The following is a 21,288-nucleotide window of genomic DNA, read 5'->3' as shown; positions in this document are numbered from 1 at the left end:
TTTGAAGGACAAAATGTCATACCTGGAATAAGATGAAAGAGCTGAACATTTTAATAGTTGAATGGTTAAAATAGGTGAAAAATTGTAGAAGAAGTTTAACTGTGAACTTCTGCACGAAAAATTCTCCATGTATTTCAATGGAGAAAAAATCATGGAAAATCCTGGAATATCTTAAAAAGTTCAAGGATTTGAAAAACCAAAAGTCATAGCAGTAATAAGCTGAAAGAGCTGAACAGTTTAATAGTTGAATGGTTAAAATAGGTTGAAAATTGTAGAAGGAGTTAAGTGCCGAAAAACGGCGGAAGATAGCGTAAGAGGAAAACAAAGGGTTGAATGCTATACAGCATTCAACCAAAAAGGCTCTTTTTTTGTTTACACGAAAGCAGGTTATTAAGAAATCAGGTTAAGCCAAGAAATCAGAGAACATGTTACCATGGACTGCAGTAACCTGGTTACTCTAAAATCTAGTTTAGGTAGTCAGATTTCCCCTAAAACTGTGTCACTGACATTTTTGAACCATCTTTGGTGTTACTAATATATCGTTTCTTAAAATAGGTCACATTTGAGCGGCCCTTTGTTAAAGGCTTTTTCTTTTGTGTCTCAGTGACACCTTACCCCCTTTTTGAAACCAATACTATAGATATTAGGTCCACATATGGCTGAGCATTCACAGGAAAACCACTGTTAACATACAGTATATACCAGGTCAAGGCCAAGGCACTACAGAAAAACCAAAAAACAGAATCATTATAGACTTTATAATCCAATTTGTTCAAGGCTATCTCAGAAAGGACTAATTATATTTGAATAACAGCCTATAGAAGTGACCAACAGATTATTTCCAAAGATTTTCTGTATAATCCCCATCCTCAGCAGAAGGTTTAAAAAAAAACATTCAAACCGTATTAAGGAAGGGTGATCTCCCATGACCAGTTGGGGTCTGATAGTAGCAGACAAACACAAAACACTGAAACATCTGTTCTAAAAGAGTAGTTTCTCCCGCAATACAGGAACAAGCAACGGATGCACAAACACAATATCCCTGCAACATCTGTAAAAGAAGAGTAAAAAAGAGTAAAACCAGGAATCAGATTAGCATAGAGAATCTCTTATATATACTCCTTTATATAACAAAACGAAATGTTAGGAATTATATCAGTACAAAGATGTACAACAGCTGAAACATCTGTTATAGGCAGAGGCATATTACTCTTTGCAACAATGACACAACAAAACCCAAATTAGCATAAAATCACAGAGCATCTCTAATAAAATAAATGGATATGTTAGCATGAGCAGCTATAAGAGAGCAGGAAGAAAAAAAACACTGGAACATCTGTAACAAGTAGGGGCATAAAGACTCATTTTAACAATGACTCATATTGTAATTTGTGGTTGACTGTGCGATTCATGGTGGATTTTGGTTCATTTGAACGATTCGATTCACTGACCTAAAACGGATCCAGGACATCTTTAGCCATAACTTCAGCCAGTGTGAGTCAGAAATTAATACCTGGTTACTGAACAGAGCACGTGAAGTTTTCCAGATTCCTTTTATTTCTTGCAATTGTAAATTAAACATATGTACAAGTAAACAAGAATTAATAGCAAATCCATTCACATTTTAGTTTCATATATGTCAGCCCACTGTTGTATTTCCACATTAAAACAATTCAAAGGGAACATTATTAGAACATTGTAGCACACTGTATGGTCAGATGTCTTTGCTAAATTCAAAGTTTTTCCACAGATTGGACTATAATGATGGCTTGATCTTTTTTTGCTGCCATTAATGTGTGTTGTCCGCTGTGATGCACTTGGTCGTTTTTACATTATAGTAAAATAAAACCTGCCATTACTCAATCCAATGTAATTTTTCATTGATGTCTTTCATTTTGAAATGATTTTATAATGGTTTAGGTCGATTGGATTAACAGAGAGATTGATCATCGATTGATCGTCACTCCCCTAGAAATAAGACAACATGTACATGTCAGTGACTGCAATTTTGTCTCTGAACGTGAGCCAGCAGCCAAAGACGGAGGACATTTCCGGGCATAAACCTGCAGTGTCTTTAACATTGTGTGATTGGATTTTGTCTTCCAGGTTTGTAATAAAATAATCTTCATGATAAGTTTTGTTGGAAACCGAGGAACCTTCACACGAGGTTATAAAGCCATGGTGATGGACTTTGAGTTCCTTTATCACCTCCTCTACCTCATCATCTGCTGTCTGGGGGTGTTTGGTCACGTCTTTTTCTACAGTCTTTTGGTGAGAAAAACAAACACTTGAAGACAATTTTGAGAACTTTTTTGAATAACCGATTTGTAAGTTTCCCTCTGGATGTAATTAGTCATGGTGCATTCAAGGTCATGTTTCAGGAATTCTGGAGATGTTTTTTTGTGCTGACATAAAGACTCTGTTGTTCCTTTAAGTATGGTGACTGGAATTTGCACTATAAAATCAAAAAAATATCAAAGAAATGTTCAGCTCTGTCTTTCTGTGTTGCAAAAGCGCCAGAAATGTTTGACAGTTAGTGGTTAAAAACACATAAATCACAAAACACCTGATAAACTCATACAAAAATTTGTAGTTACTTATTGCCATATTTTTACCTCTTAATTTGACATTATTCCCAATGTGTGCATCTGTAGCTTTTCGACTTGGTGTACAGAGAGGAGACCTTGTTGAATGTAATCAAGAGCGTGACTCGCAACGGACGCTCCATCGTGTTGACGGCCGTGCTTGCTCTCATCTTGGTCTACCTGTTCTCCATTGTTGGCTACATCTTCTTCAAAGATGACTTCATCCTGGAGGTGGACCGAATCCCCAACATAACCCTGAGTGAGGACAGGCTGTGGTCAATATTGTCAAATTTATCTGTCAAATTTTAAGCAAATAAGGTCTTCTCTGACTACTGAGGCTGCAAAGGCTTATATGCATTCAATGATTTTTATTCATATAACTTATTGTCTTACTACATGGCCCCAGACAAATGAAAGCACTTTGAAACCCCTCAACTCTCTATTTAAGAGAACCCTCAAAGTTTTAAACAAAAAGCCCCTGCATTATCATTGCTGTGACATTCTAAATAAGTTAGATGTCATTCTAACTGATGTCTTTCCCCATCAGTTAGGGGGATGGGAGGTGTGAAAGAAGTGTGTGTGTGTGTGTGTGTGGGGGGGGGGGGGGGGGTGTTGTGTGTAGGTTTTTTAATTTTGGTGCTTGTTTATTTTAATTTTCATGCTTGTTTTTATACTATTTATTTTGTTTTGTGTTAACGTAAAGCACTTTGTGTGATACTTTTATATAAAAAGTGCTTAATAAATCAAGTTTGATTTGATTCGATTTGAAGTATGCCTTAATGGATTTTGAAAGTTACAAAATGTACATGGATGTCTGTCTCATTTTTATAGTTTTGAAGGGGCTGGCCCCTCCCCCTTATTAGATTTCATAAGTTAAAACAAATGCTGGTATAGGCACCAGGGCTATAACTTGAGAGGACTGTAAATCTTCAAAGGGCGCAGGACTAAATTCAGCCAAACAGTGGTGTCAATCAGAGGAACACAGTTATGGAACACGCTGCCACAGCACATTAGAAACTGTGAAAACAATCCTACCTTCCAAACAGCTCTAAACAATGGCTGAAAACAAACCAGTCCTGCAGACATCGATGTTATTGTTGTTTTTCTTGGGTTTTTGAGACTCGCCTTTTATTGTAAATAACCTTTGTAAATATTTTTACCACTAATATTGTGCTATTGTATTGTGTTGTAAATGTAATTGTTGAACCTTTTATCCTGCTTGGGACAACGGATGAAATTTAGTTCCTGTTTAACCCTTGTGCTATCCTAGGCACTTTAACATTGGGAGTTGGGTCATCTAGATCCACTTTTTTCTTCAATGATTTGTGATCTTCACTGGTGTCCATGGATTACATGAAATCTTTCCACCTTTATCCACCTTTGTTATGGTAGGGAGAACACGTCAATGTGAGGGTGGGATCATCTAAGATAACACAAGGGTTAATATGCACCGTCCTAATTCAAATAAATAAATAAATGGAAATATATGCCCTTAACCATTTGAGTGTTCTTCCTGAAAATTTAAAAAACAATCTGTCTCGCTCTGTCTTTTTTGTAGAAGGTGCAGACGATGCAGATGGGGAGCTTTTGTCAGCAGTGTGTCATAACGGCGCTGGTGAGAACTGCAGCACCGCCGTTCAGCGGGAAGGTAATTGATTAAAACTACATGTTCCCTATTTTTTTTTTTTTCAATGTTTTACCCCAAAGAAGATCTGATTTTAAATATTTGTGTCACTAAAATCAGCTTGCTCACTTTTTTCAATCAAAAATTTTGAAAATAAATGTGGACTAAATGCAACATTGAACACATTTCTGTGACGTCTGGTCAAATGAAAACGTATCACGAGGAAACGAACACAGAAGACGGCAGAACTGTTGTCTCGAGCTGCACCAATGAAAGAAAAATGAAGCTTGAAATAGTGCAACAGCTTTCTTTTGTTTTGCATTTAACCACCATATCTCTCTTAAACATGTGACTCGTTCAAGCCTCACATGACTGCCATTTGACCCAAGTAGCTCACATGTGACCTCCCTGACCTAAATGAAAAGATTTTTATGATTTGTGTCCTAAAAAAGATTCAGCTTCTGGGACTTTATCTCTCAGGCTTCCTTTGTTTGGCTCAAAATAATATCAGTCGAACATTTTGGCCAAAAGCAGTGTGAGAATAAAGACCTGAAACAAAACCTAATACTCTGAGGTTTTTTTTTATTTCTTTATGTAAGTTTGAAAGATGATCGTTCTTTTTATATTATTTACACGCGGTAGTTTTTGCTTCAGTTTGGACCCGAGGCAAAACAAGATAAATCATTTTGTCAATTAAAAAAAATCCCTTTATTTCAGAGCTGTTGTCTCACTAATCAGTCATTCAACTAATCCCGTACTGACCCTACATATTTTTCTTTTTTTTTTTCTTTCCATGACGCCCTCAGATTCGGAAAATATTTTGGTCACAGTGTTTCTCACAAAGACACTTTTATATTGTAACCAGTAAAAAAAACACACAGACAAAATATTAATTGGGGACTTTTTTTTTCACTTCTCGCGGAAGAGATATAGCACAAAAACTGAAGTCGTTTCGGATGATAGACTTTGAACAAACACTCCACTGGTGTCAAAGTGTTTACAGTGCCTTTCTTTTAACTTTTGTGTGACATTTTGCAAGAAGAAACATTATGATTAATGGTCAGGTTGGGATTCCAGCATGTAGAAGTCAAAAAATGTTGCATTTGCTGGCCTTGCTTACAAAAAGAAACTATTCTGGTCTTTTACTTCCTGATGTCCCGGTTAGACCTGTCTATTTAAAAAGCAGCTTAAGAGTTATGACAATAGTGTTGGAGTAACACATGTTTGTCTCACTATTAATTAGTTAACCTTTATATTGTCCCAGATTCAGGAAATAATAGTGAGGAGGACAGCAACATGGAGCGGACGTGTGACTCTTTGCTCATGTGCATCGTAACTGTGCTGAGTCACGGCCTGAGGAGTGGGGGTGGTGTGGGGGACGTTCTCCGTAAGCCGTCTAAAGAGGTACGTGCCAAAAATGATGAAGTTCCTAAGTTGTGTGTGTTATTAGGGAGTGTGTTGCAGCTGCAGCAAAGCTCGTGTGAGCTGGCAATGCGCTCACCGCTCTGTTGGTTTTACTCCAAAAGCTGGGAGGGTTTGCAACGTTTCCTTACAGCTGCACTGCCTCCGCCTTGTGTGAGAATTGCTTCTTAAAATAGGCTTCCACTGAATTCAGGCTCAACCACTAATGATGTCAAAAGAGGACGTGAATGGCTGCTCCACGTCGACATTGCGACTCGACTTTTTCTGTCTTCTGAGGTATTGGAAAAAAAAGAGGCAGGCAGTCATGCTGACCTGAAAAGCTCAATGGCACACTACATGGTTTCTTAAAAAGCAAATTTGTATGAAAAAAACTAGAAGCGTTATTGTGCATCTGTATTTAGCTGGGGCACTCTGAATATAATAAATAAAACTTATTTTTAAGACCACTAACCAAAAAAAAGTGGAAGAAGTCAACAAGTTTCTCTGACATTTTTGAAACAAGCTGCATAAAAAAAATAAAAAAAAAACTTTTAGACTTAAAGGCTCTCTCCGATCATCTTTTGATCTATTAAAGGCGTTCCTAGTGTTTTTTAATGTGCCGATTTTAGCCAAAATATAAAAACCTGTGTCGTTTTTTTCAAGACAGTGTTTGCAGAGCAGCAGTGGCTCATTAGAAATGTTCTGAGTTGTAGGGAGGACCTTTGGAGGGGAGTAAGCCCACTCCTTTTCCCATCATCCATCTGTTTACATGCTCTCCTGCTGGTTTAAAGCCTCTCTGGTGAGCAATATTGGAGCTTTCCAGCCAGATGCCAGCTCAGACGATGAAAACGAAACATTCATGGATCTATTTGTCTGTAAGTGGATGAATCAGAATGGAGCAAAGCAGGGTGCAAGTTGTCCACCAAGCATATTTGGGACGTCACAGATACGATATTTTTAAAACAGTAATTTTTTTACCTTCTACTGATTCACCGTTTGATTAAAGGAATACATAGAGATGCAATTTTTAGTTTGATTTTCTCTATATATGTCCTATATCGTGAGAAAAAATCCACAAAAACATGTTAAAAAAACACGATTTTCAACGGAGTGGGTCTTTAACATCTGGCTTCTAACACCTGCGACCTTCTTTCTACCTACTCAGAAATTTAACATGAAGGTCAATCTTACCTTCTTTAAAATACAGAGGTACAATTTTCAAAGTGTCCCTCTGTACATGCCATCCAAACAGGAGCCACTGTTTGCTGCCAGAGTGATTTACGACCTGCTGTTCTTCTTCATGGTCATCATCATTGTTCTCAACCTTATCTTTGGTGTCATCATCGACACTTTTGCCGACCTGAGGAGCGAGAAGCAAAAGAAGGAGGAAGTTCTGAAAACGACCTGCTTCATCTGTGGTGAGTGTGCTCAGGTCATTAGTGATGGAGCTGCTTTCATTTTTATCTTGGGGGATGCTGTACATTCCCCACCTTTGTTTTGTTTCCTCCTCCTGCATTTCACTGCAGAAGCTCTCCAAAAGACAGCTTTAGCTTTGGTTCCTGTCGCTTTGAGGTTTCAAACCTGTTCCTGCTTCCACTCCTCTTCAGTGTGACATGCGGCTCTGAAAGCGCACGTTTGTCTCATCAGTTGAACCGTCTAATGTGTTGCCCACTTTACTTCTCCAGGGGAAGAAAAGGGAAGTTAAAAGTGAAAAACAAGATTTTGTCATGAAGTGAAACTGCCTTAAATTCAGTCCTGGTTTTTACAATATTTACTTCTTCTTTTTTCTCTGGATTTTCACACCACCTCTTTTCCCAATTCAAGTTTCAGCCAATCAGTATGCAACAAGTGTGCAGGTGCACAGGTGAGAGCAATTAGAGGTTGAAGTGTTTCTACACATCCAAATTTATCAGGATACCCATAATCCTCTGCTCTATGTAGGAATAACAAACTTCAAGAGCGTGCCTTCTCTTGTTTGAATTCAACACGTGAACATCTCTAAACCTTCCCTCCTTTAAATCCCAAACTTCCTGTCTTCACTGTGGCGTAGTGTTTGTGTGGTTTGCTGAAGCGAGTGTCGTTTCCTAAAGCTGCCTTTGTCTTCCTCCCACTTTTTCACAGAGCTGTTCTTCCTAAGAAAGCTGAGTCATGAGGGCTTCCTGCCACTGCTCTGCTCGCCTCCATTATTCATGTCTGTTTCACACGCATGCACGTCTTCTCCTTCTCCAAACCTCATTAGCACCTTTACCAGATGTTTGGTGCAGCTCCAGCGGTGACCCAAAATGTGTCCCTCATTAGGATTTACAAAACACATTGACACAAATACTGGCAGCGCCGCATGTGAATCTGGGCCTTGACAAGTACGAGCCCTGCAGAACACGCTGCTGTGAGCATGTGTACGTTGGGTCAGCCAGTCGGGACGAGTGCTAAGCATATGGAACCAGAATGGTTTTATGTCAAGCTGCCAGCACTTAGCTCTGACTCATTCACGTTAAATAAGGTCAGGCCACAGGGGGAGCTGCTGTCTCTATGGTTTCCAGAGGAACCACGGGAAAACTGGAGATGTGGAGATTAGGAGCCAATTTTCACAGGAGTTAAATGGCCTGACGTCCTTCAGCTTGGTTTCATAAGGCATTGATCCGTCGCTCAGTTGTCTAGTGTTAGTCTTTACGTCTCATGGGGGCTTCGGTCAATGATGGATTTACGTCAGGAACCTGCATACGATTTTACTGCATTTAATGATTTTCCTTCTAATTAAATAACAATATTTCTTTTGAATCCTTTATTTCACTAAAAAGGAACCAACGACCAGATCCCATAGAACCTACTGGACATCCCCCTTTCCACCAAAAAGACATTACAATTTCATCCCATAAACCATGAGGGTTCAATGTCTTGTTCCAGGTCTGGAGCGGGACAAGTTTGACAACAAAACCGTGACTTTTGAGGAGCACATCATGGAGGAGCACAGCATGTGGCACTACCTGTATTTCATTGTGCTGGTGAAGGTTAAAGATTCAACAGAATATACGGGTCCTGAGAGCTACGTGGCCCAGATGATCAAGGTAAACATTCTAACCGAGTCCTGAATCACGGCAGCTCTTCTGTGGAACCATGAGTGATTTCAGGAAATTCTAACCAAACGTGACAAACTGTTGCAGATGTTGCAACAGTGTTGGGAACACTAAGTGATACAATCATGGCATCTGGCCAGATGCCATGATTGTATCACTTAGTGTTCCCACACTTAAAGTCCAGATGCCATGATTCTGCTTTAAGTAAATGTCACCTGGATGAATGAGAACCCTCATCGACTAAGTGATACAGGAACTGTTTGAAAGAAGTAAAATAGCGACATATTGATTAAAAAAACAACATCACACAGGTGTCAGTTTAGAGAATGTATAGATTCCTGGCTGAACCGTTTTTTTTTACACATTTTGATTGGTTGCACACAGGAACACAACCTGGACTGGTTCCCCCGCATGCGGGCCATGTCACTGGTGAGCAGTGACGGAGAGGGGGAGCAGAATGAGATCAGGAGTCTGCAGGACAAGCTGGACTCAACTATGAAACTGGTGGCTAACCTGTCAGGACAGCTGACAGAGCTCAAAGAGCAGGTAACATGCAGTGTCAGAATTGCTCATTTTGTGACCCTGATGATCACCATCCTCCCTCCAACTCTAAGCTATGTTGTGTAGAATCGCGTGACCGCGAGCATTCGGAACGCAGAAGCCTAAAATTCGTGTGGACAAATGTTTACATAGACTTTTCACTGAAAGTGGCCGCTTGAACACGAGTTGACTAGTCCGCCGTGTAAGTACCTAATCGGATGAGTGTGGCGCATTCCACAACGCGCCATACAAGGTTTCGTTCGTTCGGTGTTCAGCCTGTGTTGTTCACACGTCAGACAATCAAGGAGCAGCAGGGAAGGCCTTCTTCTTCTTTGGTTTTTTTATACTGTCCAATAGCATTTTTCCGCTGGAATGTCAGGGCGGTGCAAAGCCTGCTAATCTTTCTCCAGGCTTTTTTTTTCACAGCTCTATTCTGATACATGAACGACTAGGTGTCATATAACTGCAGAAAAAACACAATTAATAATTTGTCCTCCATGGTGATGTGTGCAATGGTTGGCACCTTCGTTTTTTTAAAAGGACCCTACCTACATGTCACTACCAAATCAGACTCCCTCATTGGTCACAGTTCAGTGATGTCGCGAGTTAGAAGCCAAGGAGTTCAACTGATTGAACTTCCAGCGCGTGATCAATGAGCACCCGTTTTTGTACACAGAACCCGCGACCAGAATGAAAAATTTCGTAAAATTCAGGTTGACCCATGTTTACATAGACTTTTCATTAAAAGTAGTCCACTGAACGTGCGTTTCTGAGCCCAGTGTGAACGTAGCATAAAGTTTACAGTTCTGTTGGATTAGACACCAATGAAAAACGTGTTGCACAGCTGTTCTCTGGAAAAACTGATAGAAAACATTCAAGTTTTCTGTTAAGAACGTATTGCGACATGACAGAAGTGACTGTGACTGAAATGTCATCTTTGTATTATTCTGCTTTTTACCCTGTGCAGATGACGGAACAGAGAAAGCAGAAACAACGAATTGGACTTCTGGGTCATCCCCCACTTATGAACATTAATCCCCAGCAGCCAGCCTGAGGGCCACAGTGGGCCACGGTGGGCCATGGTGGGCCATGGAGGGCCATGCACGGCCACTGAAGCCACCTCCTCTATGCTGTGCACCTCATTCACTGGGAAATACCAAACAAAAGCATCTATCTCTAGTATGAATTGGGTCAACTTTTGACTCTTCTCTGTACCGCACCATTCAGAAAATATTATCCTGATAAGCATGTTTGTGCGTGAACGAGATAAGGTTTCATTTTGTTGATGTGTGGGTGGAGTGTCTACTGAGTGCATCTACACCTGAGGAGCCAGTATCTGGATTGCCCTAAAAAGATGACAAAATGTGACGATTTCAACTTTGACACCCAGACTGCCTTCTACATTCGCCGCCTCAGACAGCATGCCAAAGTTCAGCCACGGTTTCTGTGGGAGTTTCCCAGTGAAGTGACCTTGTTTGGAGGCTAAGATCCTCCGTTTTGCACCAGTAAACCCAAGCCGCATGCTAACTTAAACTTTTAACTTAACCGTACGTTATTTAATGTTTTATTTTCATCTGACAGCAATAGGAGAGCTTTATAATATGCAATTGCTGAATATAAACAATTTTATATTTTAATTTAAGATTGTTTCTATTTAAAATGCAAAGACAAACATCTGAGCACATTTGTGGTGAGTTTTTTTCTCCAAAGGATCTAATGTTGAAAACCATTTTGAGGGTGTGTGTGTGTGTGTTTTTTTTATGTGGAAGACAAGCATTTATCACTTTCAGAACTCTAATCTCAAACAGAGGTCCAAACTGTTCTAGGGCACTTTAGATAAAACCAAATGAAGAAAAGAGATGGGTTTGAGGCTACAGGGAAGCCCTTGAAAAGATATTAACTGACCTCTTTAAACACTTTCCTCTGCTTTTATTCTACATTTTTTACGAGTTTAAACTTACTGGGGGGTTAAATCAAATCATTTAAGTGCCTCACAATGTAAGGGGGTCAAGGACGTACTCAATGATAGAGTCCTGTTACACACTTGTGAATTCTGAGGGGTTTGGGAGCGTTGCTATGGTGACTATGATTCCACTTCAGTATGTCTTCGCTGAAATTATGTAATCGTTTATTATCAGAGTCCTGAGCACTGATCGTTTTTATTGCACATAACATCTTTTTTTGGTTTTTCCACATTTAAAAACAAATGACTGTGTGGTTGTTTGAGTGTAAAGGATGACAAAAGAAGAATAAATGAATTAAAAAAATGTCTTGCTGCTTGACCAAAAGGCAACATTTCTAATAATTGATGTCTTGTTTGAACTGTACATTCTATTCTTGGTGTCTATTTAAATAAACAAGCGTGTAAAATAAACTGGTGTTTGACTCAGCCAAAAATCCAGAGCCAAAGGAAATGTCCCGCTAAGGGAACAAAAGCCTTGCCTTCCTTAATAAACTGCCATGCAGTATATTTTCAAACCTCAAAGTGTGTTGTAAAACTAGATCTGGTACTTTCATGACCACTGGAGGAGGGACGTTTCCCCTACCAAGTATTGCAGACAAAAATAAAAACATCCGCACAGAGGTCGTGGTTGGTAATTCTGTTATTGGTCGCACAGACTTCTGTGGTTTTCTGCAGGATGTCAGCTTTTGCATGTTTTCTAAAATGTTCTGGTTAATGTGAAACCACTTTTTTTTTTCTATTGACGTGATTAGGATTTCCATTGAAATCTTTTTTTCTTCCATTAAATTAGGTCAAAGCTAGTACTTTTTTACATCTACTGAAGAAAAAAGCATCAGAATCTACAGTGTTGCACAGATATTCTTAGTAGTGAATCTGTCACTTTCAAATAATAGACATAAGTTTATGATTCCTGCATGATTTGAAAAAGGCTTTTTTTTCTAAATGAATCATAAAATGACATTGTAAGACTTTTTTTTATAAAGGTTTTTCTTATTATTATTATTTAATTTCTGTCTTTAGGAAATAAAGTAGTTCGTAACATAAATAATGTTTAAAGAAAATAATTACATGAAACAGAAATTCATCATCACAAGGACAGAAAAAAATAAAAAGAAAGATCATTTTGTGCAGATTGAAGCACCATTTATTTTGCAACATTAGGATAGGTGTCCGTGTCCCTGAGGAGTGGGCTCTGGTCCTGGCTCGTACCTGGGGTTGGGGCGGGGGGATGCCCAGAACTCCTGGGTGGTGATGAGGTGCTCGTCTGGGGCTGTGGGCGCCCTTCTCGGGTGGGGCCCGGCGTTGGGCCCTCCTGGCGCGGTGGGGGGGCTGCTCTCCTGGTTGGGCTGGGGCTGCACTCTCTTTCCCCCCATGCCTCCCTGCTCACGGGCTCTGGGGGCCTTGCAGCGGTCCTGCTGGCCCTGGCCTGGGTGGCGGATGTGATCGCCCGTGGCTTTGGGGGTTCTGGCTGCCGCGGCTGCTGCGGCGGGGGTCTTGGTGTGGGGGTGGCTGGGCACTCTCCCTCCTTCTTTTCACATTCCACCATCCATTTTAGAAGAACATAAACACTCAATTAGGTGTTAGCTCACCTTTGCACTAATATTTTGCATGATTGATTGAATGAAATATTTCACACTAGTTGGTTTGAAGGCATAAGTATGCATGTGTGAACACTATCTGTTTTGTGTACATGTTGACATGTGGACTTTTTTGCAGCTAGCAGGTGTGTTTATAACACTTGAGTGTGTGTGTGGACAGGCCCCGCCCTTTGAGATTTGTATTACATCTGAACCTTACCGTAATGATAAACATCCAGTAGCTTGTTGCTTTATGCTGCTTCATGGTTTTATCCAGCCCCCCTCCTATAATCACCCTCCTATCCCCCCCTCAAATATCCCTCTCTCTTCTTCCCTCCTTTCCTTTTCCGTCCGGTCCAACACAAAAGATTTTCAAATATGATTAAAATGAATAAAGTTTGGCCTCGATTACAAAAGGGGTTTATTCAGACATACCTCTGGTTTGTCTGAAGATTAATAACCCCTGTTGTTAAAGTAAAATATGTCCAACACAAGAGGCCTTCAGCTCTCATCTGTCTGCCCAGCTGTTGGACAGGACAAGTTTAAAAAAAAAAAAAAAGGATTGTACTGTGAACAGACTATGTATATATATGTATATAAACTCATTTATGCAGAAAAACACATGCAGTGTTAACATGCTGAACGTATTTTTTTCATTATCCTTAAACAAATTAGTTTGTTTTTAAACATCCCAAAAAACTCAATTATTTGTTCTGGTTGTATCTATTCATAATCCTACTTTGATATCAGACTTGAACCTGTTTAATGATGGAACATCCATTGTGGTTTATACTGTTTCTAGTTTTGCTTCACAAATGGAAACACAGTCGTTTTCTGTCTGTGAGTCAAAAATAAATCCCATATGTACACTTTTACCCTAAATTGTCCTCATCACCAATTTGTAGTTATTGTCCCAAACCTCCACACAGACCTCAATTCATGCGTTTACCTCCTCTAGACTTAATTACTGTAAAACTCTTTCAGTAAAACTTCAATCAGTTCACAACTCAGAAGCTTGCCTCTTAGCAGGGACCAGGGGAGGAGAGCACAGTACTACAGGTTTGAGGCCTTTGATCACCAATCAGCTTCACGATTGATTTCCAGGTTAATTTTAAGCTTTAAATCTATTTATGGTCTCAGCTCTTTCTATCTTTTTTTCCCCAGATTTTCTCACCTCCAGGATGGTCTACAACTCCAGGGTCCTCAGGTGCTGGTTTGCCATCAGCACTCAGAACTAATAGGCTGTCGTGATCCTCTGAGCTTCAGCTGCTGTGAAGAGTTTTAAACTCATTAAAAACATGTCCCTTTACTGTAGTTTTAACCAAATGTATACTTCAAATAATTTAGTGTTTTAACTGGTTTTCTTACTTTCACGTCTTTGTATATTTCAACTTTTCATAATTAAATTCTAATATATTTATCAATTTATTTTGTTAATCTTTTTTTTTTTCATCATGAATTTTATATTAAATGTCATACTTTTGTATATTTTTACTTCTGTTTTTTTTTATTTGTCATTTTGTAAAAATTTTTTAAATATTTTTATTGTTATTATTTATGAACAGTGTTTTCTGGCTTGATGGGGAATTTAAAAAACAGATGAGATTATTTCAGTTCATCACATTGAAACATCATTGTTCCTCTTTTAGTTTTCTCAGTTTCTTTTGTGTGTATTTGAATTTTATGACACATGGGGAATGTTGTTTCCATGCAAACTGATTAAATAACTAAATATTGTAATGCACCTCTTTCCCAGATATCTAACATAATTTATTTCGTCTTTTAAATCATTTTTTATGTATGTACTCACCGGCAAAATGATCCCAAGATACCTCTTCACATCACTAAATCCTTGATTGTTATTCTGATTATTGCATTTGTTTCTTTGTCCGCGTGTCTGAAGGGGATTTGCATTGGAAGACAGTGTTATGTCAGGCAGGATGTGCAGCAGGTGCAGCAGCCGTGTGCTGCATCAGCTGCAGCCTCAGCATCCTCAGCTCCATGAGGAGATCAACGTGACGGTCTGCACTGACCCACCGCAACACGAGCGGGCACTCCACGCACCAGGACACGTGGGGTTCCCATCATTCATTCTCTACTGTTGGTATAATTAAGGAATAATATTGATAAGCACCATGGCTTTAAATCAAACGCAGATTGTTGTTTTTTATGTCTTCAAAAATGTTGTCAATTTTACATTTATTGATCCTACAGCAGATGATAGTTCATCTCTTGTTGTTTTACACTTTTCCTGGGTGGTCACCTGTCGGGTTCAGCTCAGCCGCCCGCACGTTTTCTCGCAGGCTTGTTTCCATACACTTCAGCATGGTGGTACACGGGATACGGCACGCGCCGCCTCCTCCCTGACGTCACCTCCCCTCTGTCCAATGAGGCGCCTCATCTGCAGAAAGCGGCCCGCCCCCCTCGCCGAGGAGACAGCGCCGTTTAACACGTGAGCCTCATGTGACGGAGGTAGGTCAGACTGAGCGGAGAGTCAGAGGGTTTATTTAACTCCTCGCTCCGTCCTCCCCCACTTTCCCAACGCGCCACAGAGAGGGCTGACCTCCTTCCACGGCGTGGAGACTTCCTCCAAAACGCTTCCCACCAGCCCACAGTTCCACAAAAATATGAGAAATCCGGAACGGCTTCAGTAAATTTAATCCAAGACGCAGATTATTTTTTTGGCCGGACTGGAGACGGGCTCTGACTTTGACGCTGTTTCTGGAGCGCAGATTATGGAGCGCATTCCAGGCGCGCAGCCGCCTCTGTCCAAACTCCAGACGGATCTGTCCGACATGCAGAGGTGAGTTTTGGAGGCAAAAGATGACACTTTTGTCTTTGTCATAATACATTTATATATATTTTTAATATCATGTTTTTTGTCTTCCAGCATCGATTTTCCAATGTACGTTTATAAACCGAGGCGCGGAATGAAGAGAGGTGAAGAAACCAAGGTAAGGTTGTTTTAATTTCCTGATAAATTCTACTTGTGCATGTCATCCACAAGGAGAGCTCAGTGTGGGCGTACTTCCCATAAATGGTTGACCCAATTCTTGCTGTGACATAACAGCTTGATTCCTCCCTATGGGCGCAAACGCCTGTGACCAAGACTTTTACGCAACGTCTCTGTTTATGGTTGCAGGACACCTACAAGCTGCCCCACAGACTCATCGAGAAGAAAAGGCGTGACCGGATAAACGAATGCATAGCCCAGCTGAAAGATTTATTACCTGAACACCTGAAACTCACTGTAAGTCATTTCTTTTTCCTCCTAGAGGAGGGAATGTTGGGTTTACCAGCACTTAGTAGAATGCGCCATCTAGTGGCTCCTTTGTAGCATTGCACTTGTGTAGAATGCGTCAGCAAGTTGCATTTAAAATATAAATTATTTCAAATGTTCTTTAATAACCCAGGAAAACATGTAATTATATAAAAACGTACTCCTTCTATAGGATTTTCTATACAATCGGCTTGTTACAGTTTGCATATGAGCACAACAGCTCAGTCTGTGCACATTATATAAGGGCTTTGGATGTGCTGACTGTGTGTCTCCTTCAGACTCTGGGCCATCTGGAGAAGGCTGTGGTCTTAGAGCTTACGCTGAAGCATGTGAAAACCCTCACCTCTCTTCTGGAGCAGCAGCAGCAGAAGATCCTCGCTCTGCAAAGCGGCATGCAGATCGGTGAGCAGTCTGATTAGTCAAATTCATCCAGTTTGTAGAGCTGCAAGCAAAAGAGTCAGCATATTGGATGGAGGCAGACAAAAGATCTATGCAGCCAGGAAACATTTCTGACTTTGTGGTTTCTTGTTGTTTTATAGAGCAACCTCCTGTCAACCAAGAGAAGTCAGAGGAGATGTTTCGTTCTGGCTTTCACATGTGTGCCAAGGAGATCCTTCACTATCTGGCCGCTCACGAGTCAAGTGGAGATTTTACACCCTCCCATGTAATCAGTCACCTTCACAAAGTGGCTGCAGAGGTGCTGCAGGGTCCAGTCCGACCTCGCACTCCTCTCAGCCCCAGGCCCTCGGAGGCCCCTGCCTACCATCCACACGATCTTCACAAGGAGAAACCTGACAACTTACCACCTAAGCCCAGCGAGGGCTACGGGAAGAACTGTGTTCCAGTCATCCAGAGGGCGTATGCTCCGCCAAGCGGGGAGCAGAGCGGCAGCGATACAGATACAGACAGTGGCTACGGGGGTGAGCTGGAGAAACCGGAATCCAGGGTGCAGCAGGGACATCAAGAGTATTACGGTCAGGAGAACCAGCAGAAGCGGTCTCATGCGGATCGGCAGAACTCCAGCATCAAGCAGGAGGACGATGAGCCATGCCACAAGCAGCCGCGCATCGAGTCGTCTGAGGACGAGCTGCTCTCGGGCGGCGAGTCCTCCACCTCGTCATCATCGAGCGGTTACAGTAGCTACATGAGTGTTTCGCCCAACCATCCACCTCCCCCACCGCACCCTCTGTGCATGCCGTTCTACCTCATTCCACCCTCTGCTGCAGCCTACCTGCCCATGCTGGAGAAGTGCTGGTACCCCGGAGCCGTGCCTATGCTCTACCCAGGCATGGGGGGCTCTTCACCCACCATGCCCAGCGAGAGACCGTCTCCACCTCAGCTAGTGTTATCCCCCAGGGGCGGATCTCCAGCCCCAGCCATATCTCAGACCCCCATGGATTCCCCTGCTCTCCTTCAAGCACTAAAGCAGGTACCCCCCCTAAACCTGGAAACCAAAGAATGAGACGGAGGAGAGGCAATCCCTACCATTAGCCAGAGGCAGAGTCTGTAGCTGAAGAGAAGAACTGAGCTGTTCCACAAAGCATAATCATCGAACTCCTCTGTTCCTCCTACTTGGAGGTCCCACAGACAACAGGAGGACTTGTAGAAATGTTTAGGAGAGAGCGGGGTCCATGGAGGACTCCAGAGCTCTGCTTGAATGTTCAAAGTTCAGTGGTTTTTCCTCGTCGCAGATGTATCCTGTACACTCGGCCTGTCCTGCACACACAAACACATCGGTTGAATGTAAAGTAAGAAATGTTTTTAGCTGCTGCTGTTGAAGAGTAAACGCATATGACACTGATGCATCTCACTGTAGCTTATCGTGACAAAGACAACACCCCTCCAGAGACTCTACCAAATGTCTGACAAGTCGCCCAAAGTCTGTGGCCTGCATCCTCATCATCGACGACATCCTTGTGACCAAACATAGCCTGGCTGTGCACAGGCGGTGGTGGGGGTGGGGGGCAGCCACAGTGGATGAAGGGATAGGCCGCCGCACGGCCAAAGTGAATGACACCTCTTTTCGTTTTGACAAATAGGTTTGTGTAATTATTGTCCATAAATGTAATGTACATTTTTATTTTTGATACGTGTTCTTGCACTCTGTGGCCTGGGAGTGTGGGTGATGATGAAGCGTGCTCAAACTGTGTACATTCTGACCCGGTCTGCATACACCACATCTGTTTTTGCTCAAGTCAAACCCGGTGTTTGTTCTTGCTGTTGCCTTTTCTTGTGAAACGCTGATGAATCTCAGTTGTTTATTCTCCGTACAATGTATGAATACTGGAGGTAAAGCTGAAGGGAGGGAAGACGTGAATGTAAGTTTTAACAGAAGACTAGTTTTCTATAGAAAGAGGTACTAAAGATTTTATATTTTGGGACCTAAAGAAAGATGTTTGATGTACATATTTTGTCTATAAATGTTATTATACACGTGTATTAATAAAGTATTTTTCCTGTGGAAATTTGCTTTAACTATGTGGGATCACTGAGGAGATTGGAAGAAAACATTCAAATAAGCAAATATACACAGAATCTCAACAGGTCTAAAATGTATTAAAGCAGATGTATTTGATGAAGCAGAATGTTAGTTTCTGATTCCCTTAACTGACAACCCTCTGCATTTACGGGACGAGCACAGGAAAGCACTGAATTGTGCCCCCTAGTGGTTGCATCAGAGCAAAGAAGCAAACTAAAAATCAAATTCAGAGACAAACCAATGAAATACACAGCTGTCATTGTGCTTGATTAAAAAAATCTATATTTGCTTGAAAAAAATCACAATTACCTTCATTACATTCATGAGACCTCATCAGAGAAATTCAAAAGCTCTGCAGTAGCAATTAGAAGACATTGACACACATGTTGAGTTGATTAATCAGTTTTTCATCTACAAGTTATTATGATATTAGGAGTCAGTGTCAACCCTGCAAAAACTCAACACATTCTAACTTTCCCAATTTTAGCTCAAAGCTGAAACTTTTCCATAAAAAGGGAATTCTGCTCTGCAATTCTTTTCTCACACGTTCTTTAAATCTTGTTTTCATTTTTTTTGTCCTGGAAAATTCATGTAACCCTTGTGCACTAGGCACTTTAACATTGGGAGTTGGGTCATCTAGACCCACTAGACAGTGCGCTGAACCTTTTTTCTTCAATGATTTGTGAACTTCACTGGTGTCCATGGATAACATGAAATCTTTCCACCTTTATCCACCTTTGTCATGGTAGGGAGAACACGTCAATGTAAGGGTGGGTCATCTAAGATAGCACAAGGGTTAAATGTAAAGTAGTTCTATTTTGTCTTTTCATCTGTGAAATAGCCCTGAAAGCACTTATTTCCCTTGTGGCATAAAATATTGGAGATTAATGAACATCCTGGGCAAAATGTAAAGAACACTTTGGCTTTGCAGGTTGTTTTTTTTTTTTTACTTGTCTAATGATTGCAGTTTCTTTAGGAAAATGTGTAGATTATTTTTATTCTGATTAAAAATAAAAAACATGTTTCTTTGAGGAAACGTCTTCTCCTTGAGGTGAAGAGCTTTATTCTTTGGCTCAAGGTTTCCTTTTGCTGGAAACACTCACAAAAACAGAATTGAGAGTGAAATATTTCAAGTACTTCTGGTGGAAGTCTCTTATTTATCTATTTATTAATTTATTTATTTATTGAAAAAAATTTGATGTTTTGGGTCAAGGGGGGGTGGCTGGAAAATACTGAGTTCCCACAGACGAGGTTCCAGCTGCAGTGTTTGACTGTGAGAGAAAGACCTCCAGGCCTGGAAATGAGGTTTGCTTCAGAACACTGACATTGAGTAGAAATCCTGTGTCTGAACACACAGGAGGATTAAAGTAGGAACATGACACTTAAAATGCTGAATTTATGACATTTCTGTTTGCAGAGGAAATCCAAAGCAGCATTTTGGTCTCTTCAGAAACAGAAACTTTAACCATGAATGCACTTTAAAGTCATCCGCTTCTTCTTCTTCATCTGCATCTCAGCATGCCTGAAGACCCCAATGTAACATAAATCAAATCAAATCAAGCTTTATTTATACAGCACTTTTACAAAAGAGGTCAATCAAAGTGCTTTGCATAAAAAGTTTATGAACATAATTGCTGACATGAACCAAGAGAATGATGATTAAACGTATTTGATGTGCATAATGTGGGTTTTTTCTGACTTGCAGGCCTGCAGGAGGGTTCCACCTGGTGTGGACAGGTGTCTTCAATACAGATAACAGGTGATATTACTATTGTTAATGAGTGGAAGAAAGAAGAAACTTCTTAAAGAATTTTAAGGTCAGTGAGGGACAGAATTCTTTAAAGCCTAAGGATCTGTCCAGGTTGATTTTTTTTTAATTTAATATCTTCTCTTCTCTTCTCTTCTCTTTCCTCTCCTCTCAATGTTGACTACAACCCAGCAGGAGTCACAAAGCCTTACTTCACCTGAGTAAGACACTAATTTGCACAAATACAAATAACATAAATATATGTTGTTACTATTATGATAAATATTAACAAACTTAAGGTTTTTTGGTATAAATAAAACATGAAGAGAAAATGGCTTTTTTTTCTTTCCAAAATTTGAAATGGTTTTACTTTTGTGTCACATGAGATCACCTCAATGCAGCAGATGCTGTAGAAGTGTGACGTCAACAGGGAAAAGAAAACGGCACAATTTGTTGTAAAGCTGTAGGTGCATGTCTACTAGAAAATCCTTTATCAGAACTGAGTGACCCATACAATACTTTTTCATACTAAAAGATGTTTATAATCTTTACCTTTTTTTTAACAAAGGGAATCCTTTTTTATAATCCGGCACACCTCATGTGTGAACTCCAGTTGTGTTCTCTGGTCTCTAATGTTCTGTGACACACTGTACTGCCAAAATCTGACCAAATATTTTGGTACGACTTTGGTAAATTACAAAGCTGCACCACTTGAGGGATTGCTGGAGCATTATGGGTACTGTAGTCAGGTGCCTTGCAGAATGGCTTCAACTGTTTGTGAATGACTCGACTAAAGTTTGACTGTTTAGTTAGGCTTGATGTGCCTTAGTCCGTAAAATACCATTTAAACTTAGAAAAACCTTTCTTATTTTTCTTCAACTAGAGAGCCACAATGGAGGGTCAAAGGGCCAGATGTGGCTCCGGGGCCTAAGGTTGCAAACAGACCACTGAGCTTAATAGTTTCTGCACCATTATGCAAATCAATTCTTTAAAAATCAAATGGTGTGATTACCTGGAT

General features: G+C 40.7%; 2 protein-coding genes across 6 annotated transcripts in view; both read left to right on the top strand.

Moving 5' to 3' along the window:
- Positions 1 to 11,598, top strand: part of LOC101167700 (inositol 1,4,5-trisphosphate receptor type 1) — an 82,846-nt gene extending 71,248 nt beyond the window's left edge. For 4 of the 5 annotated variants that reach the window (XM_020703475.2, XM_020703473.2, XM_020703474.2 and 1 more), the window contains 8 exons: positions 2,107 to 2,271; positions 2,655 to 2,844; positions 4,144 to 4,233; positions 5,474 to 5,613; positions 6,863 to 7,028; positions 8,515 to 8,675; positions 9,069 to 9,230; positions 10,192 to 11,598. In XM_020703475.2, the coding sequence (XP_020559134.1) occupies positions 2,107 to 2,271; positions 2,655 to 2,844; positions 4,144 to 4,233; positions 5,474 to 5,613; positions 6,863 to 7,028; positions 8,515 to 8,675; positions 9,069 to 9,230; positions 10,192 to 10,278 (1,161 nt within the window). In that variant the 3' untranslated portion in view covers positions 10,279 to 11,598. Of the gene's footprint in view, positions 1 to 2,106; positions 2,272 to 2,654; positions 2,845 to 4,143; positions 4,234 to 5,473; positions 5,614 to 6,862; positions 7,029 to 8,514; positions 8,676 to 9,068; positions 9,231 to 10,191 lie in introns of those variants that run through there. The other variant, XR_002290296.2, reaches the window with a different exon arrangement.
- A 3,862-nt stretch (positions 11,599 to 15,460) lies between these two features.
- On the top strand, positions 15,461 to 17,544 carry dec1b (bHLH protein DEC1b). The gene is made up of 5 exons (NM_001104732.1): positions 15,461 to 15,567; positions 15,655 to 15,718; positions 15,907 to 16,014; positions 16,323 to 16,446; positions 16,584 to 17,544. Exons 1-5 carry the CDS (start codon positions 15,500 to 15,502, stop codon positions 17,504 to 17,506), a joined length of 1,287 nt encoding a protein of 428 aa, NP_001098202.1. The 5' UTR covers positions 15,461 to 15,499; the 3' UTR covers positions 17,507 to 17,544.
- Positions 17,545 to 21,288: the final 3,744 nt, after the last annotated feature.

This window comes from Oryzias latipes, chromosome 5, assembly GCF_002234675.1.
Source record: "Oryzias latipes chromosome 5, ASM223467v1".
Taxonomy (NCBI): domain Eukaryota; kingdom Metazoa; phylum Chordata; class Actinopteri; order Beloniformes; family Adrianichthyidae; genus Oryzias; species Oryzias latipes.
The sequence above is the reverse complement of the archived record's forward strand: the minus strand, read 5'-3'. Positions and strand labels throughout refer to the sequence as shown.

Excerpts from the sequence above, each read along its gene's own strand:
- dec1b (NM_001104732.1), top strand. The coding sequence starts at position 15,500 with ATGGAGCGCATTCCAGGCGCGCAGCCGCCTCTGTCCAAACTCCAGACG. Across the intron at positions 15,568-15,654 it reads GATCTGTCCGACATGCAGAG|CATCGATTTTCCAATGTACG; the intron begins GTGAGTTTTGGA and ends TTTGTCTTCCAG. Across the intron at positions 16,447-16,583 it reads GCAAAGCGGCATGCAGATCG|AGCAACCTCCTGTCAACCAA; the intron begins GTGAGCAGTCTG and ends GTTGTTTTATAG.